This window comes from Rhipicephalus sanguineus, chromosome 1, assembly GCF_013339695.2.
Source record: "Rhipicephalus sanguineus isolate Rsan-2018 chromosome 1, BIME_Rsan_1.4, whole genome shotgun sequence".
Classification (NCBI taxonomy): Eukaryota; Metazoa; Arthropoda; class Arachnida; order Ixodida; family Ixodidae; genus Rhipicephalus; species Rhipicephalus sanguineus.
Genome location: NC_051176.1, coordinates 67,680,790 through 67,701,094, shown reverse-complemented (window position 1 = coordinate 67,701,094; position 20,305 = coordinate 67,680,790). Strand labels below are relative to the sequence as shown.

Here is a 20,305-nt window from a genome sequence, read left to right as displayed (position 1 = left end):
CAGCTGTTTTTTGTTGTCAAACGCTGCACCAGAAATTTCTCTGCACGTACGCTGCATGCTCTATGTGCACGACCGCCGGAGACTGTAAAAAGCGCCTCCCTCCAGTCCAGATGCAGCGGCGGGCCGTCTTTGAGACAGTTGCAGTGTACGGATAGACACAGATGCCGCTCCTTCAGAAAAACAAGCATATATAAGTGCAGCAAAGCTGCTCGCGTGGTGCCGACAAAGGTCCTTCAAGCGAATGAATGGCGGGAACATGCGCTGCAGGGCATGCACGAATGGAAACAGTAGCTTCTACTACTTGGGTAAGCTTTAAAAAGAATAAAATGCTCAACCCCCTTCTCCCTCCGTTTTTATTTTTTTTTTTTTTGTGATCTCTTGTTGTGTCATTGTGGTGGCCCTCTCCCCGCCTCCAACCCCGCGTTGTTGATACCCCCCCGGAATTACAGCGTAACCAGCGTAACCCCAACCAAGAGGATGCGCTTCACACCCCGCAAGAGAAGTTTTCAGGAGAAACTGGCGCCAAGACCCCTGGCGGGCGCCCAAGCAATCGACGCGGAGAGGGCCGTGGAGGCGCGGCGCAGAGATACGGCAGTGAGCCCACTGCCCAATTCTAGTACACTGTAGTTCAAACGAAGACGCCTGTCCTCCGGTTTCACTTTGTGGCGGAAAAGCAGGGGGGGCAAAACTTTTCTTTAGTAGGTTGGACGACGACAGAGAATCAACACGTCCGCTTGGTTTGAACGCATCACGAAGACTGCTTTGTTTGTTCACTATTTACAGTGCTCTCGTAGAGAGGGAAAATGAAAAGGAAAATAGAAATACAGAAACACAAGCACAGTCAAAGATTTGCTCTGCACCCGCACGTGCAACAAACTTGAAGAACAGCGGGAGAAAACGCTTTCCCTGTGTTGGGTGACGCTCCCTGTGGCTTCAGTGTTCTTACACGGGGGTGGCCAGGGCGCGTGGGTCGTAAAACGACGAATGTCAAGGACGTTCTCCGCTCTTCCCGTACTCATTGTCGCCTTCAGCCTCCTTGGTTGCAACCCCCCGAAAATGCGTCCCCGGGTTGCCCCTCTTCCTCCTTTTCGCCCGCGGGGTTTTCCAATTAAAGCTGCTTCGAAGTGGGGGCTGCTTCCCAATATTCGACAAATACGACATCACTGGTCAGTCGTTCGGCAGTTTCAGCCTGCACGCGTCCACAGAAGTGCTGCCAGCACTGCAACCGGCCGCGCAACCTTCTTGGAGTAATGTGCTTGTGACTTTCAACTGGACTGGGAAGATGCCGCACAAGCGGCAGAGTTCGCTGAGCTCGTTCTTTCTGCCGAACTCCAAGCGACCTTCTTCGGAAGACAATGTCACCAAAAACACTGATGAGGTGAGCCTTTATGTAATTGATCATTGATTATAATTTTGTTTTGTCGGGTACCCTTAGTGCAACATACAAGGATTTTTATTCTGATTAAAAAGGGGGAAGTGACAGTTACTTGAATGCCGCCTTGAAAGCCCAAAATGGCTTGCAGTCATTAGACAGGAGGATAACTACCACGTTACGTTAAACAACTAACAGAAATATGCTAGATAACTTTTAAATCAATGGTTTCGTGAACTACGTTGCAACTAGCTTCAATGGAGCTATTATTAGGACTACCCTAATTCATACAATTCGCTAAAAGCAAGGAATGTTTGGTGGTTTCATCCACCGGTTCCAGGATCACGCACCGAAGGAATTAATGCCATTTAGAAGAGCGGCGTCGCCAACTCTTCATTACTTAAGAATAATAACAGAGAGACGAACTAGTGAGCCGCAAGCGGAGTTTGTGGTGTCTTGACTTCTCTCTTGTTTCCGTGCTTGCACGCCCAGTCATTTTAGCATGAATCGTCATCGCCTTGAAGTTGATAGAAGCGCACGCACAGCAGTGACATGTTATCAAGGCATTGAGTCCAGTGACGAGCTACCCGAAAACTCTTCTACGCACCATCTACATGGCTTTCCTAGCGCGGTTCTTGAATCACGCGAAGGAACCTCGAAACTTTGTAATGTTCAACCTCCCAGCTTTCCTGCAATATGCCAGCGGGCGAAAGTTTCCCCACGCACGATCTCCAGCTGGTGGCTAACTTTCGGACAGTCTGTTTATTCATGAACAAAAGTGCTTACAATCAACGAACACGTAGCCGTGAGAATTTTTCGAAACGCTGCTGTAATAGCTGAGTTACACGTGTTTGATGATACAAAAAAGGCCCTCGCTCGTTTCTCTCTTTCCTTCGTTCATCAGCTCGTCTCTCCTCTCAACACATTCTCGACTCGCGCAGCTGTGTAGCCGCGCGTCCTCTCACTCCATAGGGAAAGGGCGCGGCGCCGAGTCCACACACCCTCGCAATGTGAAGGCTCAGAGTTGCGTATTTGCGAAGAAAAAAAATATTAAAAAGCGCATACTTGAATCTCCCGTATATTAATGACACAAACATCCCATGATGGCATGATGCCCTCTTCGTGTTTATTCGGACATCAAGCAGGAAGTGATGTAACACATAGCGAACCGTCCAAGGGCGTCGCCCCATGGCTCCTTCAATCAACCGCTCCCGCGGTGAGAAAGCAAGGAGAAGGCTTTATGTGTGTACCGGGCTCTAATTTTGTTATGCAAACATAAGCTGCGCAACGAGTTCTGGATATCTGTAAAAATATTTTGTGTATGCACCTGATGAAAGGGACATGAAAGTGACTTCGGTCACCTCTAACTTTCTTTGCCATATGCTCTTTCGGAGAGAACGAGGCGAGGGGGAATAGTGTGGGGTCGAGTGTGGAACACTCTTTTTTCTGCCTTCTTGGCGTCACGTAGCACGTGATCTATATACGAGCAGGCAGCTGACCAATAATCCTAACACTCCTAAGTTTCCTGAGTTTCAATCCACATATATACCCTATAAAGTGGACAGGGAGATTACCGCTGCCGTAGCGAAGTGGTAGAGCATCGGACGCGTTATTCGAAGGTCGCAGGTTCGGTCCCTGCCGGCGGCAAGTTATCTTTTCGTCCACTTTACTTTCTTCACATTATATTCTAATTACTACAAATAACACCCCCTATACTATCCTTGGCATTGCTGTGTGTTAGTTCTCATTAATACCAATGTTTCGCCATACTAGTGAAGATGTCGCGAGGTGCTGTAAACTCAGATGAGCATTCACGCTTGCTTCAAAATCAAATTAAGATAACTGAAAGCTAACGTCCGCCAGTTATAAACGGCCAGAAGTACCCTTGCACGCATACAGACAATCAAACAATACAAACATCTCGAGGTTTCAATTTTGGTGTCAGTGTTCCTTTAACGTTTGTTTCATATCCAGTGTGTAGATTCATCGAATGCTCATCGGCTGTTTGGAACTGTGTTGTAGAAACTAGTTCAGAACGTTGTATGACTCATTCGTCGCGCAGTGCAGATCGTCAAGAGCATTGCAATAACGCGATATATGAATATTTGTGTGTTTTCTTTTTGTTTATTGTAAAGTTTTCATTTTTGTGTAAAATAAAATGCACATTTCTAATAATCAAGATGGCTGCCATGCAAAGTCCGGGACCCCCCCTGTGGTTTTGATGGATTTACGCCACTGCTAGCGAACCAGTGGCGACTATGAGTAAAAAAGCTCGTGAAGTCACTGCGCGCAAGTGTTTCAGCTGACTGCTTGTGCAATTTACTTTTTTTATTACTCTTAATTCGTGCATGCGTGATGCTATTGCCCGATTACTGGTGCGAACAGGGTTTTTTTTTTTCGTTCTTTGCTTGTGCGTGTCAGTTTTGCGCGTTTTTACACCCGCACCAACGTTCTCGAACTCTTGTGACCGGAACTAGGCCACGCTGATGCCGCTTGACACATGCGTTTTTGCATCCTGTTGTTGGCCCAGCACTAACACAACGCTTAAAGATGGATAAGCTCCATTCCGCACCGCATTACTAAAGTTAAGTAGACTTCAAGTGCCCTGTGTGGAAACGCGGCGCAAAGAACTACAGCGCGTAGCAGACGCCCCTCGCTTTCCGCGCGCTTCCCGAGCGCGGAAAGCCCACGGGTCCGGCGCAGCAGCGGCGCGGCGCGGGAGTTCACGGCAAAAGGCCCACGCGGGAGCCGGCGCTTTGGACACTCCCCCTATTCTAGGTCACTCTACCCTATTCTAGCTCACTTTACCTCCATGGTCGTAGGGCTAGTTGATCGTGTTGGCGATGTGGCCTCCCACGTCGAAATGAGGGCCAAGTTTTCCAAGGACTACGCCGTTTCGCCGGAAATAGCGCTGGTCGTTGCTTGGCGGAAATCGTGTCTGTCGTATCCGTTTTCCTGGAACTGGCATATGGATGCCGTCTTCGATGTGACCGATGATAGTACACGCAACAGCCCCTGCGAGATAGCAAGCGCGAACACCTGCATGACAAAAGCAAGTGGGTTACTGCTCTACTATGTGGCACGACTCCAAGCCAACGTTTAATCGTACAATAACTGACATCTAAAGGTACATCTCAGTGTCTCTTAATGTATTTGATATATCCCGTCAGTATCGAGAGCGCGCTCAGCGTTCGCCGCGTGTCATGTTTCTTGATCATTTTGTTCAAATCGAACTAGCAACATGAAATTCTCACGGAGCGTCATTCATCAAGGTGAGTGCGCAGTTTCGGAGAACGAATTGGATATGAATCCCATAGTACCACAATATATTCGAATCATATAAAGGATAATACTAGAAGAGTTTTCGAATAATCAACAGCCGTTCTCACCGTCTGGCTTCACAGGCTATTGTACATTCACAAAGTCACCACATTTTTGTCATTTCCCCGCACATTATGAAAAGTCCCACCGGCCGCTCGTCGGCAAATCGGTTCTTATCAGCCACGCCTTCTACGCAAAAAATATTCCGTATCTTTCGACTTAAAAAGAAGAAGGCGTCGTTTGTTCGAAAACATGATGTATAGCCAGTTTTTTCAGAGAGGATGTACCATACATTTGTATACACTGCGATTACTGAAAGAGAGCAACTCTAGCCTTAGCAACCTTGCCTGTTATGTTTGGTGCGAAGCGTAGATTGGTGCAATTTTGCGTTATTTTGAGCAAACACGTCTTTTTTGTCGCTCTGATTGCAGAGGACATCATACCGGGCCATACGCTGTCGATGTCTTCTTATGCGGGAAAGCTGATTTCCTGGGATAATTTTTACCTGTCATCAACAGGACTGGTGAGCGATTACTGTAAATAGACCAGGAAATTTAACATAACGCATTATATCCTTTCTAGTGCTACTTTGGCATTTATTTAGCACTGTATACAAGCTCACTCCATGCAACATAAGTATCGCGTGTGTCCCGTTCGCTATCTGCTGGCGAATAAATCAAATTTTAAGCCATCTTTCATTTAAAGAACACCATGAGAACATACAAAAATAAATAAAAGAGGACCCAGAAAACGCTGGAGTTTAGATAGCTCGATTTACATGCTTTCGAAGTCACAACAAGCCAAATGTTAATCGCATTAATGTCGCGAATGATCTCGAAAGGATGAGTACCCTGCCAATTTCATTTGAAATTCCTTCACTTTCTTTGGCGTTACTTTTGCTTTGAAGCACGCCATTTGTTCACGTCTAAAACATGACGAACTATTAGAAGGCGTGGTAGTCATGCTGTTAATGTGCGAGCCACAATTTATAACACAAGCCATTCCGTGGCACCCACGGTCGATCGCACTGCAGTGCACCTGAAAATGTGAACGAGAGTGAAACAGAAAGAGATATTGAGCTTTGTAAAAAGCTTTGAGCGCTTCCCTGCGTAACGGTCTGGCATGATACTCAACGATTTGCGTAGGAAGTATGTACGCACAATGGTTTGAAACACACAGTAGGTGTATACCACCACCAACATATATGGCACATATACACACTAAGGTTATTCACAATTACGATTTCGTATAAGCTCTTAAATGTTCAACAATCCTGCAGAGGCTTTGGAAGCAGGAATAGTGCAGGGCAAGCATTGCTTCTTAAAAGTCCATCATTATCCCGCCGTTTGAAGCTCTAATCGCGGTAAAAGTGGAGCGCAGCAGTAAGATATCGACCGCCTTTCTCGGCACGAATCTAGCCATAATAAATAATAAATAGGCAGGAAATACTCAGGAAGCTCACATACAGAACGCAGCGACGAGTCTGACAAGGAAAGTGCCTATGTGAGCCAAGTTGAGTCTTCGCGAGTGAAGGCGCACTTGATCGCGCCTAATGATGTCTGACGTCATGTTAAACTCGCCTGGTCGGTTGCCTTTATGAACGGGTTGGTGCTGAAGTTTCGCACCACACCAGACTGATCTAATCAGATGCCAGCATCAACCCGAGAGAAGATACTATCTGCTCTCGGGTTGATCAGATGTCAGCATCAACACGAGAGCAGATAGTATCTGCTCTCAGGTTGATGCTGGCATCTGATAAGGTCTGTCTGGTGTGGTGCGAAACTTCAGCACCAACCCGTTCATAAAGGCAACCGACCAAGCGAGTTTAACATGACGTGAGACATCATTAGGCGCGATCAAGTGTGCCTTCACCCGCGAAGACTGAACTTGGCTCACATAGGCACTTTCCTTGTCAGACTCGTCGCTGCGTTCTCTATGTGAGTTTCCTGAGTATTTGCTATAGAGTCGCCATGTATTAGGGCGACAGCGTTGAATACCCCGTGCCACAGAAATTCCGGCATCGGCGTCGGTATCGGCGGCGTTGTCAGTTATCGAGAAATACCGACGGATGCAAATTTAATACAAAAAATGAGGGGTTCTGGGCAGAATCGGACCCAGGCATTACGCGTGGCGTTCTAGTCAGGCGTTCTAGCCACAGAGCACAGCCGCTTTTTTTCTTTATTGCCTGACATTGGTACATAACACTGAAAAAAAATACAATGATAATAAGAATATACACATTACATTTTATATTTTGCACATGTGTAATCAGCCAGCATCCGTGCTGGCTTCGCCTAACTTAATATTCACGTAAAGCCACCAGCGGCTTGACGCGCCAGTGCTTAAAACTGTTCATAGAAAAAAAGCCTGTACACGCGTCATGTAGGATGAATAGTTTCAGTAACAGCTGTAATAGTGCATAGCGGAAGCTTAGAATTGCACCAGGCATCACACCATGTGAACTGTGCAACAAGTGGGTGGTTCAAAGGCCCACCGATTGCAAAGCGCTCAGCCATATTTAATTAGCATCAGCCACAGTATCAACAAAACGTGCAGCTGCATAGCTGTGCGTATTGCCTTACGGACGCGTAGTGGATGCATCGATACTTCGGAAAATGACGAATTATGGCATTGTTGGTACTTCAAAACTTCCCTTACACCCTACGTGAGGAGTGTACAACGGCCGATGTCACACGCACAGATGTTTTTGTTTTGTTTTGTTTTTTTCCTCACGGCACGGTTGCGGTGTCCACTGAGAAGCGAAGCACGGCAAGCGAATGAAAAGGCGATGTGAACGGCGCCCGATTAAATTATCGTGTTCTGCTCTTAAATGCTATGAAATGCAAAGCTTAAGGACCCTCTAAGATTTTTTTCCTCGGAAGCTGCTCGTGAACGTTATCCACCGCAATATACTGCGCGAGGCTCTGGTTATGGAGACTACATGAACATCGCCTTGTGTGGCTCAACGGGCGGGCAGTCCAGCGCAATACCGAAACTCCGTTCGCTAACGTCTTTGCTGTTTTCGTTGGATAGATGCTTATCAGCGAAAAAGCGATGCAAAATGCAATTGTGGCGTACGCAGGCTGTCACAGAGACGTCAATTGTGAACAGTAACCAGACACTGTGGGACACCGTAATCCCAGAAAGTGGTCCTCTCACCTGGATCAGGTCAGCTATAGCCTGTCGCCTGGCTCTCACGGGCAAGCAGTGGGTCGATATCGTCGCCAGGGACAACAGCGGCACGTGAGTGAACCAGCGGCACCATGTGAACTGCACGCTCGCAAACTGCGTGACAGGCTTCAGCAACATTAATATCAGGGCTTACTGATCATGTTAGTCTTGGTTTGTTTTAGTGGCTAACATTCAAGGCCCGTATACAGAAAAACGTTTTTCGGTAAAATTTTTCCTAAGGGAATATTTCAGCCAATTACGACGTGGGGCATGTCATCATTAATGAAGCCAGCTGACCAATGGGAAAGCACACTTGCGAAAGAGAAAGATTGTGAGTTCGGCCCTACTAGGATGCTGTACACCGAAATAATGCGGGAATCACCAGTAGGTAGTCAATTTAGGCTAAGTGGTCGGTGTTCCCGTTGGCGATTATTGAAGTACGGCATAAAGAATGCAGTAATTGAAGCTTACAACAAAAGCACAAGAACTGCGTCATTCGAAACTCAACATCAACATGAATTGTCATTGAGTTTTGCGAGTGAACTTCACTGAATTCTTTGCAAATACTGACCACACATTACCATTGCAGCACGGAAGCCGCAAAGGGCGTGTGAATTTCGTGTGAATTATGGGAATATGGCCAGTTTGAAATCATGTCGTTCCAAAATAAGTTAAATAAATTATATAACGGCGGCTAAAGCAGTCTTCGCCGCAATGCTCCGGCAAAGGTATGTTTAAAATATTACACACATGGCCAACGCGTTTCACGGCAAGGTTGATGAAGTGTAGCTCTAAACAGCTTGTCGGAACTAATACGAGAATGATCCTGCTCTGACAGCGTTGAGTTTTCGAACTGTTTTTTTATTATTATTATTATTACCGCGCTGCACCCGCCGCGCGGCCGAAAGTAAACTTCTTCCTTGACGGGCGCCGCTTTACAAGGCGCTACAAGCTCAAAAGTGGGGTCACATGGGGGTGATTACACCCCCAAAGTAAGCGTAGCTAATTTAGAGCACATGCTCTGGCGATGCCCCTCGTTACTGGGCAGCGATCAAACCAACCAAGCCAACTGGTGCTCCGCCATCAGAAGCCCCAACAACGGTGACCAGCTTTGGGCCGTCCAGAGAGCCCACGATACGGCGGTCAGGCTTAGCCTGCCCGTCCCAACTTGCGAGGAGCCCAGTGCACGCTAGTCGCCCCTCTCAGGACCATTGATAAAGTTTGACCAGCCAACCTTTCCCCAAATCACTCATGCAGCGCAAGAGCGCCAACAGAAGTGGTCACACCGAAGCTCCTGGCGACAAAAATTGCTTTAAATAGGGGTATACACAGTCATAGGCAATTATGACTTCAGAACACATCGTGATAAGCTTCATTTTCATAGCTGCTGCACGAGTGCCAAATTCGTAGTTATTAAAAACGTGGTCAACATTAAAACTAAACAGCTTAGTATTGGCTACCAAGCAGATTATAATGCCCAAGAGTGCTATGAGTACCGTTCAGAAGATATTAAGCATTTCACATTCAGTCATCTATCTTTAGCAGTTTATAAACAGCCGTAGCACAATAAACCGATGCGCCAGATGTTTCCTTTTCTGCTTAATAATTTTTAAAGAAACTGCCATCTAGAGGACCCTGCAATTTATGCTGGTAGACATTGTAGTTAGGCTGATATTAGGAGTAAAATTTTAAACTACATCAGATCGCTAAATGACGCTCATAAGCAAACAATCTTATGTCTACCATATTTGTTCCGCATAAAATGAAACGCCTTGGATATAAAGAGTTCCTGTTGGCCGCGTTGGTATAGCGGTTACGCTGCTCGGCTGCTGACCCGAAGGTCGCGGGTTTGATTCCGGCCGCGGTGGTCGCACTTCGATGGAGGCGAAATGGTAGAGGCCCGTGTATGTGTGATGTCAGTGCACGTTAAAGAACACCAGATGGTCGAAATTTCGGGAGCCCTCCACTACGGCGTCCCTCATAATCATATCGTGATTTTCGGGCGTAAAACCCTAGCAATTATTATTATTATTATTATTATTATTACAGAAAGGCGGTGGCGTGCTGATTGCCATTGACAATTCACTGAAATCCGTTAGACGGAAAGACCTAGAAACTATCGAAGAATCGATCTGGCTAGAAATCAACCTTGAGCGCCGTGAAAAATTGTTGATTGGATGTTTCTATTTACCGCCCAGCATTTCCCCTGCCTCGTTTCACGATGTCATGTCTTCTATTGAACTTGTGATATCTTCTCATAGTGGGCACATAATTATTGTTCTTGGGGATTTCAATGCACCTGGAATTGACTGGAGCACGCTTACCTTTTCTCATTACAATCATTTCTCAGAGAAAAAGTGCAGCCTGCTCTTGGACTTTCTGGCGTTTAATTCCCTAGTGCAACATAATTCAGTCGTCAATTCCAGTGGCAACGTCTTAGACCTGTGTGTGTCAAACGATCAACCCCTTGAAGTTTCCCGCTCCAACATCTCTCTTGTACGTCCGGACAAATTCCACCCACCACTTAACGTAAGATTATCTGCATCAGCCGAAACAACGAGCTACAGCAGTTACGTAAACAAATCTCCAAGATTTGCGTTCAAGCGAGGTGATTACACGGGCCTCTATCATCACTTGTCCACCGTGGAGTGGTCACAGGTTACTGACAAACCTAATGTTGATGACCAGGTTGATCGGTTTACGGAGCTTGTACTGAGCAGCATGCTTAATTTTATTCCCCAGTATACACCTAAACAACGTAAATATCCCCACTGGTTCTCATCTGAACTTATCAGTGCACTGAAGCATAAAGATCACGCACACAGGAAATCTAAATGTTCTCCATCCAGCGAGTGGAAGGAAGAGTTCAGCTTTTTTCGAACTCTCTCTAAACGCCTATATAAACGGGATCATAGTTCGTACATTCAATTCTTAGAAAAAAGCGCCTCTGACAGGCCGGCTGAGTTTTGGAAGTATGTGCGTAAACGGTCTAGCAAAAGCGGAGAGTCCTTCAGACTACTAGACTCAAATGGGGTAGAAGTGCATGCCGTCGCTGACTGTTTTGCCACACATTTCTCATCCGTTTATAAGGCCTCAGACTCCAGCACTGATATCAGACAACAGCCCAAGGCAGTTAGCTCATCCAGTGCTTTGTCGCTGGATGAAAATCTTATCAGCGAATGCATTAAGCGCTTAAAACCATCCTTATCATGTGGCCCAGATGGCATCCCCTCCGCCATACTAAAAGCATATGGTACTATATTTGTCCCAGTACTGACTACGATATTTAATAACTGCCTGGACACTTCCACATTTCCTAGCATGTGGAAAACTGCTCGTGTTTTCCCAGTATTTAAGTCGGGCTCTAAGACAGATGTTTCTAATTATCGCCCGATTTCTCTACTATGTGCCACATCAAAGATCTTCGAACTGGCTCTTCACAAAATATTGTCTTTTAGTGTGAAAAACTCACTGATTCCAAATCAACATGGTTTTCTTGCTGGCCGCTCAACTACCACAAATCTTGCTAGTTTCATGACGCAGATCTCCACACCTATTTCTCAGAGAGGACAGGTTGACGTAATCTACTGTGACCTGAGCAAGGCTTTTGACGTAGTCAGCCACACACTGATTATGGTTAAACTTGCGAACTTTGACGTTGACTTGTCGATTGTGAATCTCTTGCACAGCTATCTGCTCAATAGATCTTGTTATGTTGCCGTAAATGGCCAAACCTCTTCTTTGTATAAAGTGACTAGTGGGGTCCCTCAAGGGTCGGTATTAGGCCCACTCCTATTTTTAATTTACGTTAATGATGTTTCTTTTGCCATTCGTAATTCTTCTTTCCTCTTGTATGCCGATGACATCAAGATATTTAAGGAAATTCATTCAGTTAACGACTGTCGCTTGTTGCAGTCAGATTTGTGTTCTTTTTCCGAATGGTGCAACGGCAATAACCTTTCTCTAAATACCGCAAAGACAAAATTCATGTCTATCACTCGCAAAACATCTAGCGTGTCATTTCAATACTTTGTCAATTCTGTGCCGTTATGCAAGGTTTATGAAATCAGTGATCTTGGTGTTGTTGTTGACAGCGCGTTAAACTTTTCTTCTCACGTTAAGCGTGCTGCTATGCGGGGCCTTCGTTCTCTCGGATGTGTTTGTAGAATATCTCGAGAATTCAGGTCTCCCATGGCCCTACACAAATTGTACACGGCAATATGTCTTCCGCAACTTGAGTATGCGTCCGTGATATGGAATGGCATTGCTCAATCCAGCGGTAACACCATTGAACGAGTCCAGAAAAAATTCCTCAGCATATATAACCATCGCTTTGCTAAAAATGACTCTGGATCTCGTTCAAATACTGCTGAGTCATTATCACTGCCATCACTTCACTGCCGACGAAATCGTTCTGATCTCTTATTTCTCTACAAGCTAGTCCACGGTTTCATATCCTGCCCTGTACTTCTCAATTGTGTTAATTTTCGAATTCCGCGTAAGTTAACCAGAGAGAACAGACCGTTTCATGTACCCGCCTGCTTCTTCCAACACTCTACCGTTCACAGAATACAAAGTCTTTATAATATTAATTTTCTTGATCTTGACGTTTTTCATAGTCCACAATCACTGTTTTTATCCGAGCTTTGCACTGTTTTGACATAGTATGGCACAGTGTACAAAGTCTTCCCTTCTCCGTCTTTCCGCATAGTTGTATATGTGCAATCTAATTTTTTATTCCCCTTCAATATTTCTCATATTGTCTTATTTTACTCCTCCCCTTTAGTGTTCATTTCTCTTTGTCTACGTGTTTTTGCTCTTTTTATTTCTGAAGACTGTCTGTATTGTATTGTTTATTTTTATTGATTTTATTTTTGCGTGCGCCTGCACAAAGACCTCACGGTTGTTCCTGGGCACGTTAAATAAATGATTGATTGATTGATTGATTGATTGATTGATTATTATTATATTATTATTATTATTATTATTATTATTATTATTATTATTATTATTATTATTATTATTATTATTATTATTATTATTATTATTTTCTCTAAACGCATGTACAAACGGTACCACAGTTCATACATTGAATTCTTAAAATTTTGGAAGTATGTACGCAAACGGTCTAGCAAAAGTGGAGAGTCCTTCAGATTACTGGACTCAACTGGTGTAGAAGTGCCTGCCGTGGCTGGCTGTTTTGCTACTCATTTCTCCTCCATCTGAATGTTGATCACATTCAGATAAAACCTGTAAAATATGTTGCAGATATTATAGCGCCAACCATCACACATATTTTTAACCTTTGTTTATCTACATCAGTATTTCCAGAAAGGATTCAGATTGTAAAAGTAACTGTTCTATTTAAAAAAGGTGATAAAAATGATATGGGCAATTATAGACCTGTGTCCGTACTCCCTGTCTTATTCAAAGCGCTAGAAAAAATTATCCACTGTAAGTTCACCAAATTTATAGACAAATACAACTCGCTCACGCCGTGTCAATATGGATTCCGAAAAAACAAGTCGACTGAACTAGTGCTTTTAGAACAAAAAGAATATATACTCTCCCAATTTGAGAACAGAGCTTTTGTAATTATTATTATTATTATTATTATTATTATTATTATTATTATTATTATTATTATTATTATTATTATTATTATTATTATTATTATTATTATTATTATTATTATTATTATCAGTGCACTGAAGCAACTTATCAGTGCACTGAAGCATAAAGATCGCGCACACAGGAAATCTAAATGTTCTCCATCGAGCGAGTGGAAGGAAGAGTTCAGCTTTTTTCGAACTCTCGCTAAACGCCTATATAAACGGGATCATAGTTCGTATATTGAATTCTTAGAAAAAAGCGCTTCTGACAGGCCAGCTGAGTTTTGGAAGTATGTACGTAAACGGTCCAGCAAAAGCGGAGAGTCTTTCAGACTACTAGACTCAAATGGGGTAGAAGTGCATGCCGTCGCTGACTGTTTTGCCGCACATTTCTCATCCGTTTATAAGGCCTCAGACTCTAGCACTGATATCAGACCGCCTAAGGCAGTTCGCTCACCCAGTGCTTTGTCGCTGGATGAAAATCTTATCTGCGAATGCATTAAGTGCTTAAAACCATCCTTATCATGTGGCCCAGATGGCATCCCCTCCGCCATACTAAAAGCTTATAGTAGTATATTTGTCCCAGTACTGACTACGATATTTAATAACTGCCTGGACACTTCCACATTTCCTAGCATGTGGAAAACTGCTCGTGTTTTCCCAGTATTTAAGTCGGGCTCTAAAACAGATGTTTCTAATTATCGCCCGATTTCTCTACTATGCGCCACATCAAAGACCTTCGAGCTGGCTCTTCACAAGATATTGTCTTTTAGTGTTAAAAGCTCATTGATTCCTAATCAACATGGTTTTCTCGCTGGCCGCTCAACTACCACAAATCTTGCTAGTTTCATGACGCAGATCTCCACACCTATTTCTCAGAGAGGACAGGTTGACGTAATCTACTGTTACCTGAGCAAGGCTTTTGACGTAGTCAGCCACACACTGATTATGGATAAACTTGCGCAATTTGATGTTGACTTGTCGGTTGTGAATCTCCTGCAGAGCTATCTGCTCAATAGATATTGTTATGTAGCGGTAAATGGCCAATCATCTTCTTTGTATAAAGTGACTAGTGGGGTCCCTCAAGGGTCAGTATTAGGCCCACTCCTATTTTTAATTTACGTTAATGATGTTTCTTTTGCCATTCGTAATTCTTCTTTCCTCTTGTATGCCGATGACATCAAGATTTTTAAGGAAATTCATTCAGTTAACGACTGTCGCTTGCTGCAGTCAGATTTGCGCTCTTTTTCCGAATGGTGCAACGCTAATAGCCTTTCTCTGAATGCCTCGAAGACAAAATTCATGTCTATCACTCGCAAAACATCTAGCGTGTCATTCCAATACTCTGTCAATTCTGTGTCCTTATGCAAGGTTTATGAGATCAGTGATCTTGGTGTTGTTGTTGATAGCACGTTAAACTTTTCTGCTCACGCTAAGCGTGTTGCTTTGCGGGGTCTTCGCACCCTAGGCTGTGTTTGCAGATTGTCTAGAGAATTCCGTTCTCCTATGCCCTTCCGAAAATTGTACACCGCGCTATGTCTTCCTCAACTGGAGTATGCGTCCGTGATATGGAATGGCATTGCTCAATCCAGCGGTAACACCATTGAACGAGTCCAGAAAAAATTCCTTAGCATATATAACCATCGCTTTGCTAAAAAATATCGTTCAAATACTGCTGAATTATTATCATTGCCATCACTTCACTGCCGACGAAATCGTTCTGATCTCTTGTTTCTTTACAAGCTAGTCCACGGTACCATATCCTGCCCTGTACTTCTCAATTGTGTTAATTTTCGAATTCCGCGTAAGTTAACCAGAGAGAACAGACCGTTTCATGTACCCGCCTGCTTCTTCCAACACTCTACCGTTCACAGAATACAAAGTCTCTATAATGTTAATTTTCTTGATCTTGGCATTTTTCATAGTCCACAATCATTGTTTTTATCCGAGATTTGTACTGTTTTGACATAGTATGGCACAATGTACAAAGTCTTCCCTTCTCCGTCTTTCCGCATAGTTGTACATATGCAATCTAATTTTTCATTCCCCTTCAATATTTCTCGTGTTGTCTTATTTTACTCCTCCCCTTTTGTGTTCATTTCTCTTTGTCTACGTGTATTTGCTCTTTTTATTTGTGAAGACTGTCTGTATTGTATAGTTTATTTTTATTGTTTTTTTTGCGTGCGCCTGCACAAAGACCTTACGGTTGTTCCTGGGCACGTTAAATAAATGATTGATTGATTGATTGATTGATTATTATTATTATTATTATTATTATTATTATTATTATTATTATTATTATTATTATTATTATTATTATTATTATTATTATTATTTTCTCTAAACGCATGTACAAACGGTACCACAGTTCATACATTGAATTCTTAAAATTTTGGAAGTATGTACGCAAACGGTCTAGCAAAAGTGGAGAGTCCTTCAGACTACTGGACTCAACTGGTGTAGAAGTGCCTGCCGTGGCTGGCTGTTTTGCTACTCATTTCTCCTCCATCTGAATGTTGATCACATTCAGATAAAACCTGTAAAATATGTTGCAGATATTATAGCGCCAACCATCACACATATTTTTAACCTTTGTTTATCTACATCAGTATTTCCAGAAAGGATTCAGATTGTAAAAGTAACTGTTCTATTTAAAAAAGGTGATAAAAATGATATGGGCAATTATAGACCTGTGTCCGTACTCCCTGTCTTATTCAAAGCGCTAGAAAAAATTATCCACTGTAAGTTCACCAAATTTATAGACAAATACAACTCGCTCACGCCGTGTCAATATGGATTCCGAAAAAACAAGTCGACTGAACTAGTGCTTTTAGAACAAAAAGAATATATACTCTCCCAATTTGAGAACAGAGCTTTTGTAATAGGAATATTCATTGACTTCTCCAAGGCGTTTGACCTTGTAAATCATGAATTAATTCTAGAGAAGCTATGGTACTACGGAATTCGAGGGCAAGCTGCAGAATTAATAAAATCGTATTTATCTAATAGGAAACAAATGGTCAATATACATGACATGCACTCAGAAGTAAAACCAATTTTTTCTGGTGTCCCACAAGGAAGCATATTAGGGTCCCTACTTTTCAATATTTACCTAAACGATATCGTAAACATCAACCCAAACGCAAGATTTATAATATATGCAGATGATACGAGCATTTTTTTCCTCAGGAAGTAACATTCATGAACTAATACAATCATGCAATACAACGATGAGCACGCTAGAAAAATGGTCAAAATATAATCATATGCGTGTCAATAAAAAAAGACAAAAGTGGTAATCTTCAGGCCGAGAAATAAACTGGTTCCTTCGCATGATAGCATTATATATAACTCCAAAGAAATAGAAATAGTTGATCAGTTCAAGTGTCTCGGTGTTATATTTTCATCAAATATGTCATGGGCAGCCCACGTGAACCATGTTATTAAACAATTAGCCAGAATAACTGGCGCAATCGGTTCCATTAGATACATTCTTCCTAAGTCTATTAAAGGGCTCCTTTATAACTCTTTATTTTATTCTTACATTAATTACTGTCAGCTAGTGTGGGACACTGCATCATCGTCCTGTCTCCATAAAATATACATTTTGCAAAAGAAGTTTCTTCGTCATATCTTTAATGCGAACTATGGGACACCCAGCAGAGAGCTATTTCTTGAGACTGGCATAATCAAAATCTTCCATTTATACCAATACAGGCTAAGCGTTCGTTTTAAATAGAAACAAAACGTAATATAAATTACATCCGACATGTCTCCAAATTTGAAGGAAAGGAAACGAGTTACCTTTTTTAGGCAACCCGAAAGCTGGTTGGTGCCAACAGCACGCATAAATACCGGGACAGAGCGCCTCCAACATACACTTCCTTCCCTTCTAACCGCGTACACATCTGCAAACATTGACCTGGTTACCTGTACCAATAAAAAACTTCGTTCTATGTATAAGGAGGTACCCCAACATATATTCTAGGTTTCGTAAAATTCAAATACGGTGTCGCTCCTTCCCCTGTATCTGTATTTTTATTTGTGCTCTTATTTGATACATGATCATCTTCGGAATGTGTTATTATTGTTATTACAATTAATATTATTATTACTTTAGGGAAGCAATTGATGCTGTATGTAGAAAGTGTAGAGATAACACTCTGTCTGCTTATTTTCTTGTCTGCTTTGATGTGCAGTGTTTTTGTTGTTTTTTGTTTTTCCTGTGTGGCTTTTTTTTTGGTAACATGAAGCTCTGTGTATGCGACGGTTTTTGCTTTCAACTGCCTTTGCAACTGCCTTCTCTGTTGCCTCGTATTTAGGGGCTCTGGCTCTGTCAAGCTGTCTATTACAGCTTTTTCTGCAGCTCCCCTGTCCATGTATTTCATGAGGCAGAAATAAACATTATTATTATAAGGCCTCAGACTCTAGCACTGATAGGGGACAACAGCCAAAGGCAGTTAGCACATCTAGTGCTCTGTCGCTGGATGAAAATCTCATCTTCGAATGCATAAAGCGCTTAAAACCGCCCTAATCATGTGGCCCAGATGGCTTCCCCTCCGCCATACTAAAAGCTCATGGCAGTATATTTGTCCCAGTACTGACTACGATATTTAATAACTCTCTAAACACATCAACATTATCTAGCACGTGGAAATCTGCTCCTGTTTTTCCAGTATTTAGGTTGGGCTCTAAAGCAGATGTTTCTAATTATCTGCCGATTGCTTTACTATGTGCCACATCAAAGATTGTTGAGCTGGCGGCGCAGAACATATCGTCTTTTGGTGTGAAAAAAAAATGCGGGCAGTTTGCACTAAGTCGCGCGAAGCTTGTCACAGTGAAGCAGGGATCGCTCGCCACTCGTACGTCGACCGACACGTCTAGCTTCGAGATGCGCGGCTTCCTCCTCGGGAGTACGCAGCCAGGCTATGCATTATGGCGCGGAGGTCACGCGCGCTGTCTCGGTTCGTGGGCGTGGCTTAGCTACTGTGCATGCCCTGCTTGGCCAGGTAGTGCGGTATCTGGTCGCTAGACGACGCATTGCCTGCTTCCTCTTCCTTCCTGTCTTTTTTCCTCTCTTTACTTCTTCCTTTCTTTTTCGTTGATGTTCTTTCTCTCTTTCTTTTCTTTCTGCATTTCTTTCTGTCTACTGCTCTCTTTCTCATTCTTTCTGTGCTACGCTTTACTCTCTCCCCTCCTTCTTTCCATCCTCCTTTCGCTCCTCCTCATGCTCACTTCCCTTTACGACCCTCTTGCTACACTATACTATACAAGGCTATGCTGTGCTCTGCTAGCGTGCCTGGATAGCCGAGTGGTTAGGACGCACCCCCCTAAGATCGAGTGTACGTGGGTTCGAACGCCGCCTCAGGATGAAATAATTTCGACAAAAATTTTTCTCTTTCTGTATATATTTCTTTCGGTCTCTCCGTTTGTTTGTTCGTTTGTTTGTTTCTTCCGTTCTTTCTTTCTCTCTCTCTTTCTCAGTACCCGTTCTCAGGTAGCCGTCCAGTGGCACATACCCGTTAAGATGATGATAGTTTTCTGCGATCGACTCACAAGGAACGATTCTCTAGACAGCTTCGCTTTTAAAACTCATTCATACCTAATCAACATGGGTTTCTCGCTGGCCGCTGAACTACCACAAATCTTGCTAGTTTCATGACCGAGACCTCCGCACCTATTTTTCAGAGAGGACAGGTTGACGTAGTCTACTGTGACCTGAGCAAGGCTTTGGACGTAGTCAGCCACTCGCTGGTTATGGTTAAACTTGTACACTTTGATGTTTATTCGTGGGTTGTGAATCTCCTGCACAGTTATCTGCTTAATAAATCATGTTAAGCTGCCGTAAATGGCCAAATGCCTTCTTTGTACAAAGTGACTAGTGGGGTTCCTCAAGGGTAGGTATTAGGTCCTCTACTATTTTTAATTTACGTTAATGATGTTCCTTTTGTCATTCGTAATTCTTCTTTCCTCTTGTAGGCCAATGAAATCAAGATATTTAAGGAAATTCATTCAGTTAACAACTGTCGCTTGCTGCAGTCAGATTTGACGTTTTTTCGATTAGTGCATCAAGAATCTTTCTTTGAATACCTTAGAGACTAAATTCATGAGTTTCACTCGCAAAATATCTAGAATGTGATTTCCATACTTTGTCTATTTCGTGTCGTTACGTAAGTTTTATGGGGTCAGCGACCTTGGCGTTCTTTTTGATAGCATGTTAGAATTTTCTGCTCCCACTAAGCGTGCTGCTTTTCTCAGCTGTGCTTGCAGAATATCTCGACAATTCAGTTCTCCTATAGGCTTCCACGAATTGTACACCGCAATATGTCTTCCCCAGCTTCAGTGTATGTCTGTGATCTGGAATGGCATAGCTCAATCATCCGTAACACCATTGAACGAGTCCGGAAAAAAACATGGCTGATCCCTCCGTCATAGGAATTGGTATAGCACGATAGTGAAACGTGTCTTCACAGAAGTTGCGCTTATTGTATAGTGATATATGATAGCGTGTACAATAGCTATCCGTGCTTGGCAGCTATAGCACCCTTTGACATGGATGCACTCACGTTGACACCTAGTGGCACATCTCCATCGCGACGACTAACGTCCGTGATCATCATTTAACCGTTGTGGTAGCTGAAGTTGTTAAGATATAGCTGGACACTGCGTATCGTGAATTCTGCGCAAAGATGACATCAACAAGCACACAATAAACATTGATACTCAATATGCACTTCTTCAAAGCGTCCTTAATTAAGAATAGAAACGGCATGGTGTGCGCTCCCAAGTACTAGGGTAACCTACGCCTGTGCTCATGCATACACTACCA

At 43.2% G+C, this 20,305-nt stretch overlaps 1 protein-coding gene across 1 annotated transcript in view; it reads left to right on the top strand.

Annotated features, from left to right (window-relative positions):
* LOC119395344 (putative phospholipase B-like 2) overlaps nucleotides 1-20,305 on the top strand; it is a 157,662-nt gene that overhangs the window by 76,336 nt on the left and 61,021 nt on the right. The window contains exons 6-7 of the mRNA XM_049417353.1: nucleotides 5,125-5,216; nucleotides 7,776-7,936. Of these exons, the coding sequence (XP_049273310.1) occupies nucleotides 5,125-5,216; nucleotides 7,776-7,936 (253 nt within the window). The remainder of the gene's footprint in view (nucleotides 1-5,124; nucleotides 5,217-7,775; nucleotides 7,937-20,305) is intronic.